General features: G+C 42.1%; 1 protein-coding gene across 5 annotated transcripts in view; it reads right to left on the bottom strand.

Moving 5' to 3' along the window:
• STAT3 (signal transducer and activator of transcription 3) overlaps nt 1–20,034 on the bottom strand; it is a 1,961,792-nt gene that overhangs the window by 1,281,465 nt on the left and 660,293 nt on the right. For all 5 annotated transcript variants that reach the window (XM_044054713.1, XM_044054714.1, XM_044054715.1 and 2 more), the window contains exon 6: nt 1,830–1,911. In XM_044054713.1, coding sequence (XP_043910648.1) covers nt 1,830–1,911 — 82 coding nt within the window. The remainder of the gene's footprint in view (nt 1–1,829; nt 1,912–20,034) is intronic.

The following is a 20,034-nucleotide window of genomic DNA, read 5'->3' as shown; positions in this document are numbered from 1 at the left end:
TCCATTACCCAGAAGAATGGAAATATAGGCAATATCTTTCAGCAGTAGAGCAAATAAGGTCCATTACTTGTACAAGTGAAGTGAATGTAAATGAACATTATACATCCACTCAGTAGCAGCACTACAATCAATATTAAGTAGAGGCTATCCAAAAAATAAATACTTGCCAGACAATCCAATACACATTTGGAGCTTCAATGCCAAACAGTTAAAAAATGAACACCAAAATATAAACTCCACACAGTTCACAATACAGGTCTTCATCCTATTTTATAAAACAGCCAATCCACAACTGAAAGCTTCAGTGCCAAATTTAACACACAGACTGCCCAAGTCTTCAAAGGAGTAACCAGCAGAAGCAGACAAAGAATCAAACAAAAGTCTAATCTGAGATTCCATGAGGCAACAGAAGAGAAAATGGAAAAATGCCAAACACAAGTAGTGAACACTTTTCATCATCAGTTTCTGTCATTTTCTGACTGTTGCCAATCCTGGACTCCCCAAATCTTGGCAGATGCTCACAACTGAACTTCAAAACATGACTTAAGATGATTAATGGACTGGATAAGCAGTTAACATTTAAATTAGTTAGCATACATACATAAATGTATACACGCATACATAAATAAATAAATAAAAACATCTCACAAGGATGACAATGTAAGAGAATATCCAAATAGAAATAATGTAACCACACTGTTTCAACAGACAGACAGCTGCTGCAAAGGAGAACATAAGACAAGCGGTGTAAATTACAGAGATAGAAACAGATTATGTCAAAGAGACATGATCATCCGAAACAGGAAAGGCAAAAAAGGTGGAAGGGGAGCCTACAGCAGACAAAAAGAGACCAACTACTTCCTAGGTCTGCAAACCTAGTGCTACTAATTTTCAATCGTTTGTTGATCAGGTTAAGTTCCACTAAGTAAGCAGCCTCTTTTCATGGAATAACTGATGTGGTATTTATAGTACAAGGGAAAATTTGGCCAGGGCGTCGGGAAATTTCCACGGGATCATTTACCACCACCTGAGCTACTATCTCCTCAAGCAGATGGAACCTCAGTTTAACTTCTCATCCAAAGGACCACACACCCAGGAGTGCAACAAATCTTAATAATGCACTGTAGTGTCAGAAATCCAAATGGATGGAGTAGGAACAGAACCTAAAGCCTTCTGATCTTCTAGCACCAATGACAAGTGTACTACCTGTTACATCACTATACTACTTCACACAGGTGGCTGTGTTGGACATGGAAAGAACTACCATACAAGGAAGTGGAAACAGAGTCTTTTGTTTTATTTTGGTACCCAAGTAAGCCCACTAAGAACAAGTCTGTTTTCCAGGGACATACCAATAGTACTCTGTCTAGTTAAATAATTTGCTCAGTCACACAGCAGATAAATGGAGAATGAAGGATTCAAACCCTTACTACAAGGCAAAGCTTTTTAGCAGATGATAATCTTAACTTCTGCAGAACTTCCAGACATTCAAAAAGATGCGTGATGGCTGTAGAAAAGGTGAGGGGGAAGACATGGATACAGGAGAAGTAAAATGTTACATGCACTTAAAGGACAGACTACAAAACTTTTCATTCTGCAGTTAAATAAATGGAATGAAACACAATGCAAAAAACAAGAGTCAGCCTTAAAATGAAGACCTCTAAATTCCTTCTCTGTAACTTTACTGGACAAATCAACCACAAAGAACAGTACTGTAGCTTTGTTCAGAAACATTTTGAAGTACATTTATTCTGATTGTCCCATCATCTGCTATGCTAGAAACATGTCACAAGTACAAATGCAAGATAATATTTTCACATTTAATTTACCTCCTTGACTTCTTAAAGTCTTGTAATTGAAATCGAAATCATCCTGCAAATTTTCCACCATCTTTGTTTTCTGTTCCAGATCCTGTAACATAATCAAACAATACCAAATGCTGAATCCCTTATTTGTATTTTAATAGAAACAACAAATTTGTTAATTGAGAACTCTAGGCCAACTACTCTAGGAGACCCTTTAACACTGTATATGAATGAGTAAACTAACTAAATTACTTAAAATAGGAACCCCTCAATTTGTCAAAATTATTACTTGTCAGCTTTTTAAAATGCGTTTTGCCCTTTTCTTTTTCTTGGGGTGACCCTGGAAACAATAACAGAAGCATGGGAGGTCGGGATGATAAAGCTCCACCATCAAACATTCCCAGAAACTGGTCAATAAATTGTGATTTTAACAAAATGGCACATACCTATTAAAACATACACATTTAAAAATCATTTGATAAAAGAACTGAACAAATGTAAAAAGTAAGGTTCCCATATTAAGGAATTATAGCAATGAGACACTTTACAGCTATTTTTTTGTATGAAGAGGAATAAAGCTGACCAGGAACATTTAGTACAGGACACAGTATGTACAAAACAAATTTCAGGTTGGTCTGCAGTACCTTTTACCAGATAACTATGTGAATCTATGTTATATACCTCACTTAGTGTAGTAACACTTAGAGTTTGAGCAGCTGATGTATAAAAGACTAATGAAAAGTATACTACTCTGCCCTTTAAAAAGGGAGATATAACTTCTTAAAACATGTAAAATCCAATAAACATATTCTAACACAAAAAAGTGTTCTTATCATTCAGCAATCCTTTTGATTTACTGCAGACATTTATTTTTGAGGCACTGCACAGTTTGATTAAATGCTATTTCAAACTGAGAGAAGGCAAAGGGGAACAGTAGCAGTAGAAAAGTTTGAAAACATGGTTAAGAAGACTAAAATCAGCATAAGGATTCCATGAGAAGATCTGTATCTCACACAGCCTGGGGTTCTATCCTGATTTCTGGTCACGGTCTGCGTGAATTTTTTCCCCAACTAATCGGTTTTCTTCTCACTTCTCAAAAATAAGCTGGTCAACTGGCTACTATAGATATATATATATATATATATATATATATATATATATATATTTATATGGATGTACTTCAAATCAGAGAAAGCTGACATCGTTGAAACCCATTTCATCTAGACCAGTTTAGCACAGAATCAAAAATGTACAACAATGAATACCAGAACATCAAACACACTTCTGCCAAATAAAAATATTACAATAAACCAACTACAACTATCCGATCACATACATTAAGAAAGTACTCACCCTATACCCCACACACAACATCCACTACTAAATCTTCCCATAAGTCTACATGGTCTTAAAGAAACAGAACACCAAAAAGATTTAAATAGGACAATAACTGCTTAACAACACTCCCCCCACATCCATGGAAATTAAATATACTAACTCAGAGATTGTACTACCATAAAGAAAATGGCATACTTACAGGTACGTTACTGGTGCTGCAACAAACTACATGTCAGTACCCTCATTTCGATGTTCAGAGATTCGATTCTGTACGTTTTCGATTATGTGCATTTTCGCTAAACTGGTTTTGATGAAATGGGCTTTGACAATGTCAGCTTCTTCTGATCTGAAGTAGACCCATATAGGTGTGTGTGTGTGTGTGTGTGTGTGTGTGTGTGTGTGTGTGTGTGTGTGTGTGTGTGAGACAGATTACACTTAGCCTTACTGGTAAGCATCATGTGAAAAGAAAAATTGTGCCAAAATCACGGCTGAAGAGAGCAAAATATGAAAAAGAATAACACCACCACCAAAAGCTTAGAGGTAAACTTAAATACAATTCAATACCAACCATGCTCTGCGGAACATATTGGATCAACTAAATTATTAAAGGAACAAGGTGCAAAAATTAAATTAGAACAGATACTGTTGACAAAAGTTAAAGATGAAGCAATTCTGTAAAAGAGATTTGTGATGGTTGCAAGATGAAAGAGAATCCAAATATTTGCAGATTTAAAGAAAAAAAACTGAACATGCAATATATTAGTTGAGGGGTACGAGTGGCTTCTTGTTTTCTAAATACATGCATATAAAAGAAATATTTGAAGATCATTGTGAGAAACTTTACTCCAGCAAGCTGGTATAAAAGTGGAACTGGCAAAGTGTAAATAGAATGGTATTACCTGAAGAAAAATAGAGATACATTTTCTGCATTTGTAACTATGACATAAGTCAAAAACATAAAAGGAGAACTGCAGGCCTGGACAGTTTTCAAACAGTGTTATAAAAAGGAAGGACAAAAATGACAAGAAATACTAATTTAAATTTTTAATAAAATTTAAGTTAGAAATTTGTAAATATCATGAAAAATAGCTAGAACATTGACACTTCCAAGAGGAAAAGGGAAACAAAACTGACTTGAGAAATTACAGGCCCATATAACTTTTAAATTCAAACATAAAGAGAAAACTCTGCACTGTTTTGCATAACAGTTACCTGACTCCGTGGGTACGATCTTCTACTGTCCTGCGTTCACTAATAATGCTAAACTCACTTGATAAGAGGGCCCCTTTTGAGGTGACGCGGCAAGATGTGCTAGAAGCCGGGAGATGAATAGTGACTTGAGTGCTGGGGGTGGCAAAGGTGGTGAGCCTGAAGTAAGCCAAAAAATACAAATATGCTGTCTCTGAATGGAATGATAGAGAAGCCAGAAAAGGAAAAGAAAGAAGAATGTGGATGACAAAAAATGTGTGGCAAATGTACAACTGATAAAATGTTACAAGCACAATGCAATCTATACAGGAGGAAAGACTTCAATATACCAGCTGTGTAATAAAAACATGACAGGTTATTAAGGGGTTTATACAGTTACACCTGCAAAGAAAATTCCAGTAAAAAACCTAGTTATTTTTAGTACTTTAAAACAACCTCTTGAACAAAATTATATTACAAAACTAGAAACCTAAACTGTACAATTTATGTTGAATCAAATGATATGGGGACTCAAACTAAGAAAACATTTTTTTTTACTGAATGAACCCATCAAGAAAAGTAATAAAAGAATAATCGTCTGATCCAAGGCTTGTATGTACATAAACAAGTGTTCAACTTACTAGATAACACAGCAAAGGCTTTCAAAGCAAAACTATTTTTCCTGGGTACCCCCTGCCTGCCAATCATGCTCCCTCACCCCAACTATCTGTTGTCCTTTGAGTGCGATAGTCAATCACTATTAGATGACTTATCCATTTTCTGACCCTCGCCCCATTCTCTGGAAGCTAACATGCAAATATAACAGTCTGCTTCATCATCCCATCTGAGTGCAGTCACACACAGACATTACAGATACATACGTTGAATAATTAGGCACAGGCCCCTGGTCCATGTGCTGCATGCTGTATACATTTTCCCTAATATGCTCCATTACTGCAGTGGACCAGATTTCCTCAGGCCTGCAACAATAAGCAAATGGGCACTGACCATTCAATCCCACCTCTCTCTCTGGTTTCCCGTCCCAGGCCACTAGCCAATCACTATTATCTGTATCCCTCTGCATCAGAAACACTAAGTACTTATACTGTTTAAAGTAAAGCAGAGGAAAACTGGAAGAAAGTGAATTAGCAGAAGACTATTCAAATGCTACTTTACATAAGTAAAAGGTAAGCTGGAAAAAAGCTACAAATTACTTCAACTAGGGGAAATGCTTCATAGCAGAAACAAAGACTGGGTCTTGAAATCTAGGACTTGGCACACACAGTCTATAAAAGAATTAAAGATATAAACGAGTGTCACTGTGTATATACAGTAACTTACGATTTAGAATCATCTCAGCCAGAATGCCATAACTGTGCTAAGCTGGAAGAGATTATATAGAAAGTACTTAGCAAGATGTAAAGCAAGAACAAAGCCAGGACTCAGCTAGAAAACATGTTAGTGTAGATTAAAATGACTGGAAATTAGACATACACCTCAGTACAGGTGTGAATGAGTTCCAGGATCTGGCAATGCAACTAGAATACTGGGCATTTTTACAGCTCTCTAAGGTATGTAGGTGGAAACCAGTTTTTTTTTTTTTTTTTTTTTTTTTTAATCATATGAAAGTAGTGATCTGTTATGGAGAATACTGCTTAGTGCTAAGCATTTTGAAGGTTTACATATTACGCCATGATAGCCTTCTTTCGGGTCCAAAAAGTGCACACAGTCTCCTCCAGAAAGACAAAGAAGGATGGGCTGCACCATGACTATCAGGAATCCTTGCTTCGGAATACCCTTGATAGGGGCCACTTAGCTCTGAAATCATCAAGAGATCCTTTGTCGGATCCTTTCTCGTCTGGCGGTACCTTATGGACACTCGTTTAGTGATTAGGTTTAATGCACCTTTTCTTGGTCCACTCTTTTGAATGGGTGAGGAGTTGATCAACAGAACAGAGAGGTGCATGGGGGTGAATTTGTAGTCTTCTCTATAAATTGCTGCTGCAGTCTACTTGCCCTCATGACTGCTAGCCATACACACTAGTGGAGAGATCAACAACCCACAACTGTGTCAAAAGTGGAATAATAAGGAAAAAAAAACAGAAGGATTACCCCTGGAAGGAGAACCACATTATCCCTTCCAATTATGATTATTCTTATCTTTGGAATTGTATCCATTCAGGAAGTTCCCAAGGCCATGTTGATTAATTCCTCTGGTTCCATTTTTGCTGTTGTCCACACTGGAGCAATAACTGGGATGGACTATTTTGTGTCCTTAAGCTGGGGTGTTGTGGAATCTGAAACTTTATTCCAACAGGTGTAAGGGTTTGCCCTCCCAGTTTCATGACATCCAGTGTTTTTTTAACAAGTGGTCCAAATAAGGTAACTCCATTAAAAGGGAGTTCAGAAAAGATACCTTATAACCCTCAGCAGAATTTGTAAGGTGCAGCTAAGTATGATGGTGGTCAGCTGTCCCAGTGTGCCTACTGTCCTAACAACATTATCCATGGAACTGTGTCCCAAAAAAGAAGTGTGGCTGGATATGGAGGACACAGTTGCCACCTGTGAGAATAACACAATCTTGAGGTCTCTGACAACTGTTCTGGTCAAAACCGATATTGGCATACATACACATGCAACACTGGTGTCAAAATCAATGTCAGAGCACCAGTTTGTGCCTAGGGTACTAACTCCAACAGCTCAAGGTCAAAGCTTATCAAGACCAATATAGAGAATTAGCAACAAGACTAAGCCAAACTACTTGAACCCAAATGACAGAGCTGATGGATCCATAAAGTCAAAGCTCAGTGTTGAAGAACTTAAAGTCTAGCATTCAAAAACCAAACAAGCTTAAGATTAGCAGCAACCCAAACAAAGTTTAAGCTAAGGCCAACCCTGACCTCCAAAGCTACGGAAGCACAAGCTGAAGGTATCACCATCAAAACCACAGAGACGGTCACCGTGGAAGGCATAAAACTCGTGGGCCTATGGTCCCAAAGCCAGAAAGTACAGTTTTGTACCTACCATAAATGTAGATGTCCGAACAGGATTGCATCTGCAGTCCTTACAAATGGGTTGTCCTGTCGTCAGGCAGCCCTTCGGTCGGCCGGATTCCAAAGTCTGGGTCTGGCCTCGGCTGGTGTCGCACTTTACCCGACGTCATAGCTGCAGTTCTTCGGGTATAAAGGCATCAGCCGATGCCATTTTCCTCAGTGTTTCTTGCCCCAGATGCCAGTTGCCCTCTTGGATAGCTAAATTTTGGATAAATGCCAATGTTTCCAAATAGTAGAAGGCAAACACAAAAAATAATCATGTATGTACATATATACAAACAAATACACCATAAGAGATCCCCCCCAGCTAGCTATTAGGTGGGCAAATACCCTAGGAATACCACAGAGGGGAAGGAGGGTGGGTAATCCTGACTGCAGATGCAATCCTGTTCGGACATCTACATTTATGGTAGGTACAAAACTGTACTATGTCCTTCAAGGATGCATCTGCAGTCCTTACAAATGGGTAGAATACCATAGCCAAACTAGGGGAGGAGGAAGAAGAAATTATGGTGTAGTTAGAATCCCTTGCAAAACAGCAGTGACAAACCCTGCTCGGGATCTAGAGTATACAGGTAAGTTGTAATGCTTGGCAAATGTATGCACGGAGGTCCAAGTAGCAGCCTCTATAATGTCCTTGGTAGCCACTCCTCGTAAGAAAGCTGTGGTAGTGGCTGTAGCCCTTGTAGAATGAGGCCTTATGTTCTGTGGAATTTGCTTTCCATGGTAGGAGTAACAGAATCTAATGCAATTTCCTATCCACTTGGAGATTGTCTGTTTGGAAATTGCTTTTCCTTCCCTTCCTGTTGCATATGCTACCAGAAGCTGGTCAGTTTTTCTATTGCCCTTGGTTCTGTCCAGGTAGTAGCACAACTGTCTATGTACATCCAAAGTATGCAGCAGTCTTTCCCCCCTGTTCTGTGGATTGGGGAAGAAGGTAGGTAGGTGGATTGCCTGGTTTAAAGACACTCTGGATACCACCTTAGGCATAAATGTAGGATTAGTTCTCATGGACACTCTATCTTGATGAAAGATTAGGAAGGGTTGTACTGCCATTAAAGCCTGTAGCTCAGAAACCCTTCTTGCTGAGGTAACTGCCAGCAGGAAAGCAGTTTTCCAGGATAGGTGTTGAAGATCTGCTGTTGCTGCTGGTTCGAAAGGGGGGAGTGTCAATTTTTCTAGCACAAAGTTCAAGTCCCATGCTGGTAATGGTGGTTTCCTAGAAGGTTTTACATTCTTAATTCCTCTCAGAAACTGCCTGAGTAGAGGATGCGAAAAGACAGGGGGATCGAAGCTGTATTCTGCAGAAATAGCTGATGCATGTATCTTGATGGAGGAATAGGACAGGCCTGTATGGAAAAGCTCTGCCAAATACTCCAGGATGTTGGCAATGTCTACCTTTGACACATCTTTGCCCCTCTCGGTACTCCAAATGAGAAACCTTTTCCATTTTCCTGCATAGTTCCTTCTTGTTGAGGGTCTGCGGGCCTCAAGGATAATGTCTTTAACCCTTTGGGATAAATCTGGGTTAGTTGCTCTTATGTAATGTTCCAGGCAGTCAGTTGCAGAGTTTTCAGGTTTGGATGCAGGATGTTGTAGTCGCTCTGAGTTAACATCAAAGGAATCGGGTAGTGTCCACATTTTCCCCCCGAGACATGCTCCTCAGTAATGGGCACCAATGTTGTCTTGGCCAATCTGGAGCTATCAGAATGATCCTTGGACGTTCCTCTTTGATTTTCAATAGCACCTTGTGCATCAAAGGAAGAGGTGGGAATGCATATGCTGTCAGGCCTTTCCAACTGAAGGATAGAGAGTCCACCTTCCAAGCAAGTGGGTGGTACGTCCTTGTGCAGAATTTCTTGAGCTGGTGATTGAGTGGGGATGCGAATAGGTCTATTTGTGGCAGTCCCCATTTCTTTGTGATGACCTTGAAGATGTCCGGGTGTAGCATCCATTCGTGAGCATCCGAGGTAGTTCTGCTTAATATGTCTGCTAGGATGTTTTCTTTTCCCGGTACAAAAATTGCTTGTAACTGAATGTTGTAACTCAGAGCCATATTCCATAGGTCCAGTGCCATCCGGCATAGAGGGTATGAATGAGTGCCTCCCTGTTTGTTGATGTACCACATGACTGTGGTGTTGTCTGTCCTTATCATCAACTGGCCTTCTTATGGTCTGAAATTCTGGATTGCTAGTTTTACTGCCAGCATTTCTTTTTGATTTATGTGCAGGTGCAGCTGATCTGGAGTCCATAAGCCTTGTATGCACTTGTCCAGCATGTGGGCCCCCCAACCGAGGTCTGAGGCGTCCGTTGTGATGGTTTGGCTTGGTTGAATGCTGTGGAAGGGCAAACCTGGGTTTGACTGGCATGCCTGAGCCCACCATAGGAACTCTTGTTTCAGGCATGGAATTAGTGGTATTTCGGTTTCTAAGCTGTGCCTGTGTTGAGACCATAAATTCTTTAGGTACCACTGTAGCTTTCTCATATGCAGTCTGGCATGGGGAACCAGGATTATGCAGGATGCCATGAAGCCCAAGGCCTGCAGTACTTTCCTTGCTGTTAGTTTGTTCTGCTTTGTTAATGCCAAGAAGTAGAGAGGAAGTTGTTCTTGTTTTTCTGCAGTTAGGAATGCCATCTGTTTTACTGTGTCCAATTCTGCACCTAAGAAGGTTATTCTTTGGGATGGTATCAGTCTTGACTTTTTTATATTGACTGTGTATCCCAGGGCTTGTAGTAAGCAAATGACTCTTTGTAAGTCTTCTGTTAGCTTGTTTTTGTTGTCCGCTTGCATCAGGCAGTCGTCCAGGTATGGATATATTTGGATTCCCTGAAGCCTGCAGTGAGCGATTACTGATGCAAGGCATTTCGTGAACACTCTGGGCGCAGTAGATAAGCCAAAGGGCAATGCTGAGAATTGATAATGCTCTGATCCTGCAAGAAATCTGAGGTATCTTCTGCAATTTGGTCGTATGGGGACGTGCAGGTATGCCTCCTTGAGATCTAGAGTTACCAGCCAATACTCCTTGCCCAGCATGGGAAGAAGTTGCTGTAGGGTCAGCATTTTGAATTTTGGAACAATGATGAATGTGTTTAAAGCGGACAGGTCGAGAATAGGCCTCCAATTTTTCTCTTTTCTTGGTACCAGGAATAGTCTGGAGTAAAATCCCTGGCCTTGTTCCATAGATGGTACCCTTTCCACAGCTCTCATCTTTGCTAATTGAGCTATTTGTTTTAGAGCTTCTGTCTTTTGATTTGGTGGTAGGTTTGGCATTCCTCTTTTTCCTGGTAAAGTGTGGAAATGAAACCTGTAGCCTTGGTCTATAGTTTGCAAAATCCACTTGTCTCTTGTGATACAGTGCCAGTTTTTTGAAAATAAGGCTAACTTTCCGCCTAAGGGTGCTGCTATTTGTTCCCTGGTATGCGGTGCCAGAGCCAAGTCACTGTGATTGTCCTGTTGCAGTGGTAGTAGTTGTGTCTGTGCCTCGTTGGTTGTTACCTTGCCACTGGCGTCCCCTGTAGGCACCTCCTCTGGATTGATTTCTGCCTCTTGAACGCCTATTCCTGCCTCTCTGAGTTTTAGAGGAGTCTGGAAAGGACCAATTTTTGGAAGGCCAGTTCCTGCTAAACCTTGGAGGCTGAACCTGTAAGAAATCTTTCACTGTTTGTACAGATTTTGCCTTCTCTTCCATTTTCTTCAGTACCTGTTGAGCAGGAGAACCAAATAAACTGACCTTATCCATAGGAGCATCTAATAGTTTTGCTTTAACATGATCCGCAAGACCTGTTCTTTCAACCATGCATGCCTTCTTATAACTGTGCCAGTCATGGCTGATCTAAAGGAAGCCTCCAGTGCATCATAGCCACATTTTAAGGAATGGTTACTAACCTGCTGAATGTTATGCACCATTTCTAGAACATATTTCTTATCTAAAGAATCATCAGAGGACAGTTTCTTAGTTAACTGATCAGGCATAAACTCCTGGTATTGGATCATATGAAACTGACAGTTCAATGCCCTAGCTGAGAGAGTAGCAGAGGTGTATACTTTTTTACCCCATCTCTCTAAGGACCTGGATTCCCTTTCAGAAGGCAGAGGGTTTTTAACTGAGGTCGAAGCTACTGCCTTAGGCCCCTGGGAAATAGTCTCTCGATCTGCAAAAGGAGCCTTGTATAAATGGTGATGAGTGTCCGGGACCCTGTAGAACCTATCGGGCTTAGCAGGGGCTGGAGGTAAAGTATCAGGAGCAGTGCAAGCATCATTAAATGCATCATCCACAACAGGAAGAACTGGAGGTATAGCTAAAGGCCTATGTTGTGGTAAATGTAAAAAGGTCCTAAGCCTTTTCCTTGAATCTGAGAAATCTTGTCCCTGCCATTGGAATTGCTCTCTCATGGCATGTAAAGTTTCCCCAAAGGAAAATTCCTCTGGTGGAGAGGCAGAAGGAATCGATTCCTCAGCATCGGAATCTTCATAAGTAGAAAAAGGAGCCTCTGGATGGTCTGTATTGTCTGTATCATCAGAAGAAGAGGACACTGGCTCAGGGGGCTCTGCTCTAGGTCTCTTTTCTGGAGGTTGAGAGGCCCTGTCTGGGTGAGATTGGGATCCCCTTATTAAAGAGATGAGATCCTCTGCCAGAGTAAGCATTTGGGAACTGGAACTGGGCCTGTGAGAGGGGGGCTTAACAGGCACAGACTTAGATGTTTTGGCTGCTTTAGCCCTGGCAAAGGCCTTTATAGACATGGCTGCAGGCGGCCTAGCAGCACCACGTGCAGGGGTAGAAACATCCAAAGGGATGGTGTCCGATAATTCTTGTGAAACCACAGTAGCAGGTAGAACTTCAGAGGCCGATTCAACCAGGGTAGAAGGGACCTCGGTAGTAGTCATGGATTCGGCTGAAGATAGAACCGTTTGCTCGGTTTCGGCCGAAACCGAGACACTCGCGGTTTGCTTAACCGTGGTTTCGCCGAAACCGCGGACCGCGAGTGTCGGTCCTTTTATGCGTTTTAACAACTTGAGAAGTCGGAGGATCCGACGGCATTATGTACGCAAAATCTGAGCCGAAAACTGTTCAGCAAACTCCGACCGACGCCTAAGCGGCCGCGGGTTGAAAGAAGCACAGGCTAGACAAGCTGCTACGCCGTGGTCTGGGCCTAAACAAGGTAAGCAGTAAGAGTGGAAATCTTTATGAGGTATTTGTTTCCCACAAGTTAAACAGTTATTCACTTTTTCTGACATCGGCTGAGGCAAGAAAGAGTCCCCAACGAGGTACTTAGCTTTTAGAAGTCTTCTAAGTAGTATTCGGTAGTAGTAATCTCTGGATCTGACCGACCGGCACTTGCGAACAGCTTCTGCTTCGGGCGCCACGCGGCAAGAAAGACTGAGGAAAATGGCGTCGGCTGATGCCTTTATACCCGAAGAACTGCAGCTATGATGTCGGGTGAAGTGCGACACCAGCCGAGGCCAGACCCAGACTTTGGAATCCGGCCGACCGAAGGGCTGCCTGACGACAGGACAACCCATTTGTAAGGACTGCAGATGCATCCTTGAAGGACATCCACAACCAATCACGAACTCTATGTCAACATCTGCAAGGTATTGATCTGCTTTACTGGAACTGGTAGGGAAACAGTGGCTGGTGAGAATAACTGGGAAGAAATGGCAAAAAATGAGGACAGGGAAGAAGTGTCTCTGTCTGCCCTAGTACCAGAGGGAGAGAAAGCCAAATGCATTTTCTGCTGAAACTTCAAAAAGATGTTCAACACTTTGTATTCGATGTACAGGGTAACAGAATGACTACAAAAGGACTTAAAGAAACTGGAAGGCAATGGTCTGAATGGTAAACATTTTCTTTTAGCATCCAATGCAAAGGAAACAGGTTTTGTCTAGATAACCTAGAGCATGAAGACTCCAACAAAATAACAGGCTGAACTGATGAAAGTAGAAGAATGCTCTAGCCTAGTTTTTTTGATTGAGAAGAGAAACTTCTTCAGAACTAACAGTTCCAGCTTCCTTAATCTTATGCTTACCCCTCCAGTCTCCTGTCCTTCTCTTCCTGCTTAACTCTGGAAAAGTCAACAGACTTGAGTTTGGTCAAAGGGGTCATCCCAGAGACTGTGCCCAAGGCTGAATAATCGTCAAGAGTGGACACAGCGCTATCTTTAAGGCATTTCATAATAAGATGGCTCTTTCAGTCCCTTAACAGATGTAAATGAAAGAAGCACACTTTGTCATTAAAGTGTTTTGCATATAAATACATGGCGCAAAGTGTGTGCCTGTCCTGAGGGGAAAATCTTATCGTCACACTTTTAAAGGCACAACTACCCATGACAAATAACTTTTTAGTACATAAACTGCCAAAACTATCAGCAAGGGACAGGTCATTTACTTTGAAAATGCTGATCTAAGTGCTCCATTCTGTCATTATATAAAACTGCATCTGACTACTAATTTTTGAGACAGGAACAACAGGCTAAGTGACTTCTGATAAAATTGCTTAATACGATCCGCGGTGGTGGTGCTGCGGTAGCGTTGCTGCCTCACAGTAAGATGCTGTCCGGTTCGATTCTCAGCTAGAGCGTCTTCTGCGTGGAGACATACGTGAATGGGTGTGCCTTCGTTGAAGGTTGTGCTTCATGGCTGGCAACTCGGCACGTAACAATCAACTGCCAATCATTAGCGGACCGGAGTTCCGCTGTGGCGACCCCTAACCGGGAAAAGCCGAAGGACACAACAACTGAGTGTAGGGATACTGCCTGCATTAACTATACTGCAAAGCTAGTGAGTTTTTGCTTTAATTAGTTAACCAGTTCCTTCTGATGGCAGAAGTTTTTACAAGCCAGTTATGGGTGTCACTTGTTATTTAAACTACATTGCAGTGTCTTGCTATTGCTTGGCGTGCTCTACTGAGGTTTTTGTTGCTTTGTTTCTGTGTTGTAAATAAGGCAATTAAGTGTGAGGTGTAGCTCAACTGCTATGAGAAGCTATGTGCTCAAGCTAAGTGCTTTATTCTATGACCCAATAAAACTAGACTCATCTATTTATTTCAAAGACAGGAACGCCAGGCTAAGTGATTTTTGATAAAATTGCTTAATATTGAATAAACATATGCTTCTTGCACTGTTTTTACTGCTAAATCAGTGAGTTTTTGGTTTAGTTAGTTTGCTGGTTTCTTCTGGTGGCAGAAGGTGGTTTCCAGGTTAGTTGTAGTGTTGCTTGTTAATGAGGCTGAAGTCAAGTGTTCGGCTATAGGCTGGTGTGCTCTATTATATTTTTGCTGCTTTACTTCTGTGTTATAAATAAGGTAATTTAAAATGATGCTGCCTATTATGCAGCACACAGCACTGTACTGCACACATACAGGCATTTAGAACCTTAACTTTCACTAGATCATCTGTTTCTCCATTCTTTGTTGTAATATAGTAGTATCATACGACAGTGCACTGCAAAGTGAGCTGCACTACACACCTCTTGTTCCCCTTAATGCCCACAGTAGCCCATTGCTGCCCTACAGTACAAAGCTAGCTTACAGCTACTAATTGTTGACCAAGCAGCCCACAGTTGCTCTACATTACCTAAAACAGATTGCTAAGTAGCAACACTATACCTAAAACATCTCATTTAGCTCTGAAAGTTAAGCAGCATAGTTCTAGTAATCATCTTCAAGGGAACCTTAACAAATAAACAAACACGTTAATGAAATACAAATTAAAATCTCATAATCCGTGGACAAAAAAGGAAGGCCAGCCTGCTTGTCTTCTTGCTATTGCCAGCGTCATAGCACTTTGCTATCCTCGGGCAGTACAACTGCCTGATGCTCACAGATAATAAACTCTTACTTAGTACAACAAATCCTATTTGTAAAAGAGATGTAGGTAATTAACAATCATGGAGGCTTCATTCACACAAAAACATACACAAACACACACACACACACACACACACACACACACACACACACACACACACACACACACACACACACACACACAAACAACACTCCACAATGTTCTACAGAATTTTTCTCTAAAATGTCTTACATTAAGGCTGTAAAATAATTACCAAAGTCTCCTAGACCCATAGGTTCATAGTTGTGTACCAGGCTAACAATGACTAGGGACTTTTGAAACCCAGCCATGCATCACAAATCTCTAACAAGTTCTGATACCCTTGGTAAGTGTAAGAAGGGGGGCTTGAGAGATGAATTACAAACAGGGGCCTGACAGATGAACCTTTTACAGGTTGCCTGTGTCCATCACAGGCAAAGGTACTAAACTAGGGATGAATTTCCTGTTCTCCATCCAATGCCCAAATTGCACTTGAATTGGGTTAGGCAGGAACTCTGCTTCACATAGATGGGGAGCCTGTTCCAGAGAAAATGTATTCTTTGGGATGCATACTTGTCTCTCCAGCAGGTCCTATTTATATCATTAAGTCTTTAGAACTGGTAATTCTGGTGCTGTTTGCTTTGTGGATTAGGAGGTTCATCAGAGTGGGATCCAAGGGTGCTTTGTATGCCAGAGATAGATCTCCCCTCAACAGCCTGTAGGAGACGGAATACACAGATAGAGCTTTAAGGAAGTCTGCATATGGCATATTACTTACACCATGTATTCTTTTAGTGAGGAACCGCTGTGGACATGCCAGATGTTGGATGTGCCTGGTTAGGTTCATAGGTTCATACTAAGCTATCTGCCCTGGGGCAATTATAAGCCTAGCCCGATTCTGTATGGCTTACGCCACCCCTTGATTGAGTATACTGTGCCCTTTTTAAGGTTTAGTTTACTGTGCCTCTGTCTAATAGTGACAAGGGAGTAATCCCTGGGACAAACCTATGATCCCCCATCCACTTATCGAGATTCTTCTTGAAGAGATTCAGTGAGGTGCTCTGCCTCACATGAACTGGAATTCTATTCCAGAGCGAAGGGAGCCTCTGGGTTATGAACCTGTCCCTCCAGCAAGTTCTATTTATTTCTGTGCTGAGGTTCAAGTCCCTCGAGCGTGTGGCTCTAAGGGATTTAGATTTACTAAGGTGGAGCATGTCCATTAATTCTGGATTTGACATAGCTTTGTATGTCAGGCATAGATCGCCTCGAAGTAGGCGGTATGCAACTGAGTAGAGCTGGAGTTATTTTAACTGAGCAGCATATGGCATCTGTTTGAGACCCTTGATCCTCTTGGTGAGATACTTTTGGGGTCTTTCTAATTGCTGCAGGTGTCGGGTAAGGTACATCCCAAAAGGGGCATTGTATTCCATGATGGGCCTGATGAGGGATGAATAAAGGGGCACGATTACCTCTCTTGATCTAGATGTGAAACCCTTCGTGATGAGGTGGGCTATATAGAAGGTCTTTCTAACCACTTTGGCAATGTGGTTTTCAAAGGAGAGATTGCTATCAACTTGGGTCCCCAGGTCCCTAACAACTTTCTCTGTACTTAATGGGTTTCCGCCTATGTGGTAATTTGTGGGCACATTGTTTTTGCCAAAGGGTATGACTATACATTTTTTGGCATTTAGCTTTAAACCATGGCACTGGCACCAGTTATCTGTCTCTGTGAGACCTTTTTGAAGGATGTTTGTGTCAGCTGGAGAGTTGATTATGGTGCCCAGTTTGCAGTCGTCCTCCCACGTTTGCCTGTACCTCGGAAAAGTATATACCGAACAAGAGCGGTCCCAGGACAGAACCCTGTGGGACGCCACTTGTGACCGGTTTTGAGTCTGACATGGCTCCAGCAACTCTCACTCTGTGGGTTCTGTCTTTGAGCCAGTTTGCGACCCATCTTGTGACATAGGGGGTTATATTTAAGCTGGATAGCTTATCTATGATGCCCGAGTGGGGTATTGTGTCAAATGCCTTTACAAGGTCCAGATAGGCTGTGTGGACTACCTTCCCTTCATCTATGGCTTTGGTGACTGTTTCAAAGAAGTCAACCAGGTTCAAAAGGCAGGATCTGCCCTTGACAAAGCCAAACTGGGTAGGATCTAGCGTCTGTAGGTCCCCAATGTCTTTGTTTATGAGCTCCATAATGATCCTCTCCATAGCCTTGCAGACTAAGCTAGTCAGGCTTATGGGGCGATAGTTTCCAGGGTCCGTAGAGGCTCCACCTTTGTGGAGTGGGACCACTGTTTCTGTACGCCATTCTGTGGGCATATATCCTGTAGTGAGGCTGAGATTGTATAGCTGTTTTATTTGAGGGATTAGTTCCTCTTGTAGTTCATGTAGGACGCAACCTGGGATGCCATCTGGTCCCATGGAAGCAAGTGTTTTTTGCTTTGGAGAGGGCAGCCTTCACCTGAGCATCTGAGATGTTTGGGAGGTAGCCCTCTGCCGGGATAGATACTTGCTCTTTTGGGGGGGAGGGGGTGGAGAAGTTTGCACTGAACCTGTCTGCCAGGATATTGGCGATGTCTGTGGGTTCAGTGTATTTTTTGTCGTTTAGAATCAACTCAGAACAAGTCTGGGAGTTGCATCCCAGGTTTCTAACATAACTGAAAAAAGCCTTATGATTGTATTTGGTGTCCTGTGCAATTTTTCTCTCGAAGCTGGCCTTGGAGGATTTTATGAGGGATCGTAATTTTTTGCTAGTACTGATCAGAGATGCCTTCCCTATTAGAGATTTTGCTCTATCATGTAGTAGCTTCCTCCTTCTGTTGTACAGTTTATTTATGGCAGGGGTCCACCAGACTGGACGCCTGCCTTTGGATGATTGGGTCTTGGTTTTGTTTGGGATAGCATGATCCATGCATTCCTGGAGATGTACATAGAATGCGTTTATGTAGGATTCTGCAGTTTGGGCTGTAGTTTCCACTGGCCCTGGGGCCTTGAAGGATTCCACTTCGGTTTTGAGAAGTGAAAAGTTCGCTTTTGAGAAGTTTTTCACTGTGGTTTTCTGGGCTGGGGGTGGGGTCGGGATGTGGACATCCAGTGAAATTAATTTATGGTCTGATCTTACCAATGAGGGATATACTTCTGGTGTGGAGCATAGAGTCCCCATGTTGGTAATGATCAGGTCTAGTATGTTGTCCCCTCTTGTGAGAGTGGTGACTAGTTGTTCCATAGCATTTGAGTTTATAATTTCCAGGAATCTTTGGGCTAAGGTGCTGGGGCTTGAGTAGTGCTCCCAGTCAATGTTTGGGTAGTTGAAGTCACCCAATATAATGGTGTTCGGAGAGATCTTCATGTTCTCCAATGTTTTCAGGAAAGCGAATGGGATTCCTGACTTTGAGAGGGTGGTCTGTAGGATGCTATAAACTGAAAAGCAGTCTTGCCCACTGTTAGTTGCACATGGATGGTCTCCGATACCGTGCAATGCCACTAACCTGGAGGTGTGGATATCCTTGATAAATATGGAAACTCCCCCTCCTTTTGTGGTTCGGTCCGGGTTTTGGGGCCGAAAAGAATGATATGAGGTATAGCCTGGTAGTGCTGGGGTGCTCTCTGGAGCCTTGAACCAGGTTTCTGTCACTGCACAGATATCGATGCTCTCCATACTGAGGAGAGCTTTGAGTGCGTGCATCTTGAGGTTAAGACTTCTGGCGTTTAGCAGCATTATCCTTAGTTTCTTGTTCCTTGTGCTGTCTATGGGGGTGGGTTTGACTTTTGAGCCTTGCCTAAAAAAGGCACTATGGGGGTGGCAAGAGCCTTTGCCAATATCCGAAAGCCCAGTGGTGACAGGTGCAAGCCGTCCCTAGCGAAGCAACGTGGCTTGTCGAGCATGTCATCCCAGGCTGACAGACACTGGATCCCCTTTGAATGACACCAAAATTTTAGCCAATTGTTAAAATCGATCATTTTGTCTTTGTACTGTGGCGTCATTCTAGGTGAGGGTAAGATGCTGCTCAAGGTTAGGGTCATACCAGCCTGGGCTACATGATCAGAGAGCTCCTCTATGTCTCTCTTCATGTAGTCTGTCTCAGGTCATTCACACCAGCATGTACAATGACTGAGTCATATTTGTATTTGCTTTGGAGTGTCCTGAGTGCTTGCATTATGTGTCGGATCCTAGCACCCGACAGGCAGCTCACCATGACCTTCTCTTTATTCAGCCTGAGTCACCTATAACAAGAGAATCAGGTGTGTTTATTCAGCCTTAAGGGCTGTGGCTGCTTGACACACTGACTTTGTGGGTTATGTGTTGTGTGTGTTTTGTTTTGAGGTAGCGTTTGCTTGGATGTCTGCTTTGGAGGTCTCTGTTGCTTAGGTAGATTTTTATTTAGAGCCTCCGAGTATGTTTTTGTGTATTTATGTGTTTGGTTCGCTGATGTGGTGGGACTATGTGATACTGGAATTATGTTGTGTGAGGTTTACCCTCTCCTCCTGACTGGTTACACCAGTTTTGAGATGAGAGAGCTCAGCCTCCAGTTTGGCTAAATAGTTGCATCTCTCACATATATTTGAATCTGTTTGGAGGAGGAGAGGGTTGTCCGTGTACATGAGACGGTTGTAACATTGCCTCAAAATTCCCAGATTCACCAGCTGGACTGGAGAGGAAACCATTGACTGACCTTTGGACATGCTAGAGTAATAGGGAAACTGAATTTAAGACGGACCAATAGAGGAAAGGGTAATCGTAGAGAGTACAAGAGTAAGTAGTGCTTACGGTTTAATAGTGCTAACTTGTAGTTTTACTTAATTGGACCAGTGAAGGGCCT

This window comes from Protopterus annectens, chromosome 13.part0 (genome assembly GCF_019279795.1).
Source record: "Protopterus annectens isolate FY-2018-M chromosome 13.part0, PAN1.0, whole genome shotgun sequence".
Taxonomy (NCBI): Eukaryota; Metazoa; Chordata; order Ceratodontiformes; family Protopteridae; genus Protopterus; species Protopterus annectens.
The sequence above is the reverse complement of the archived record's forward strand: the minus strand, read 5'-3'. Positions and strand labels throughout refer to the sequence as shown.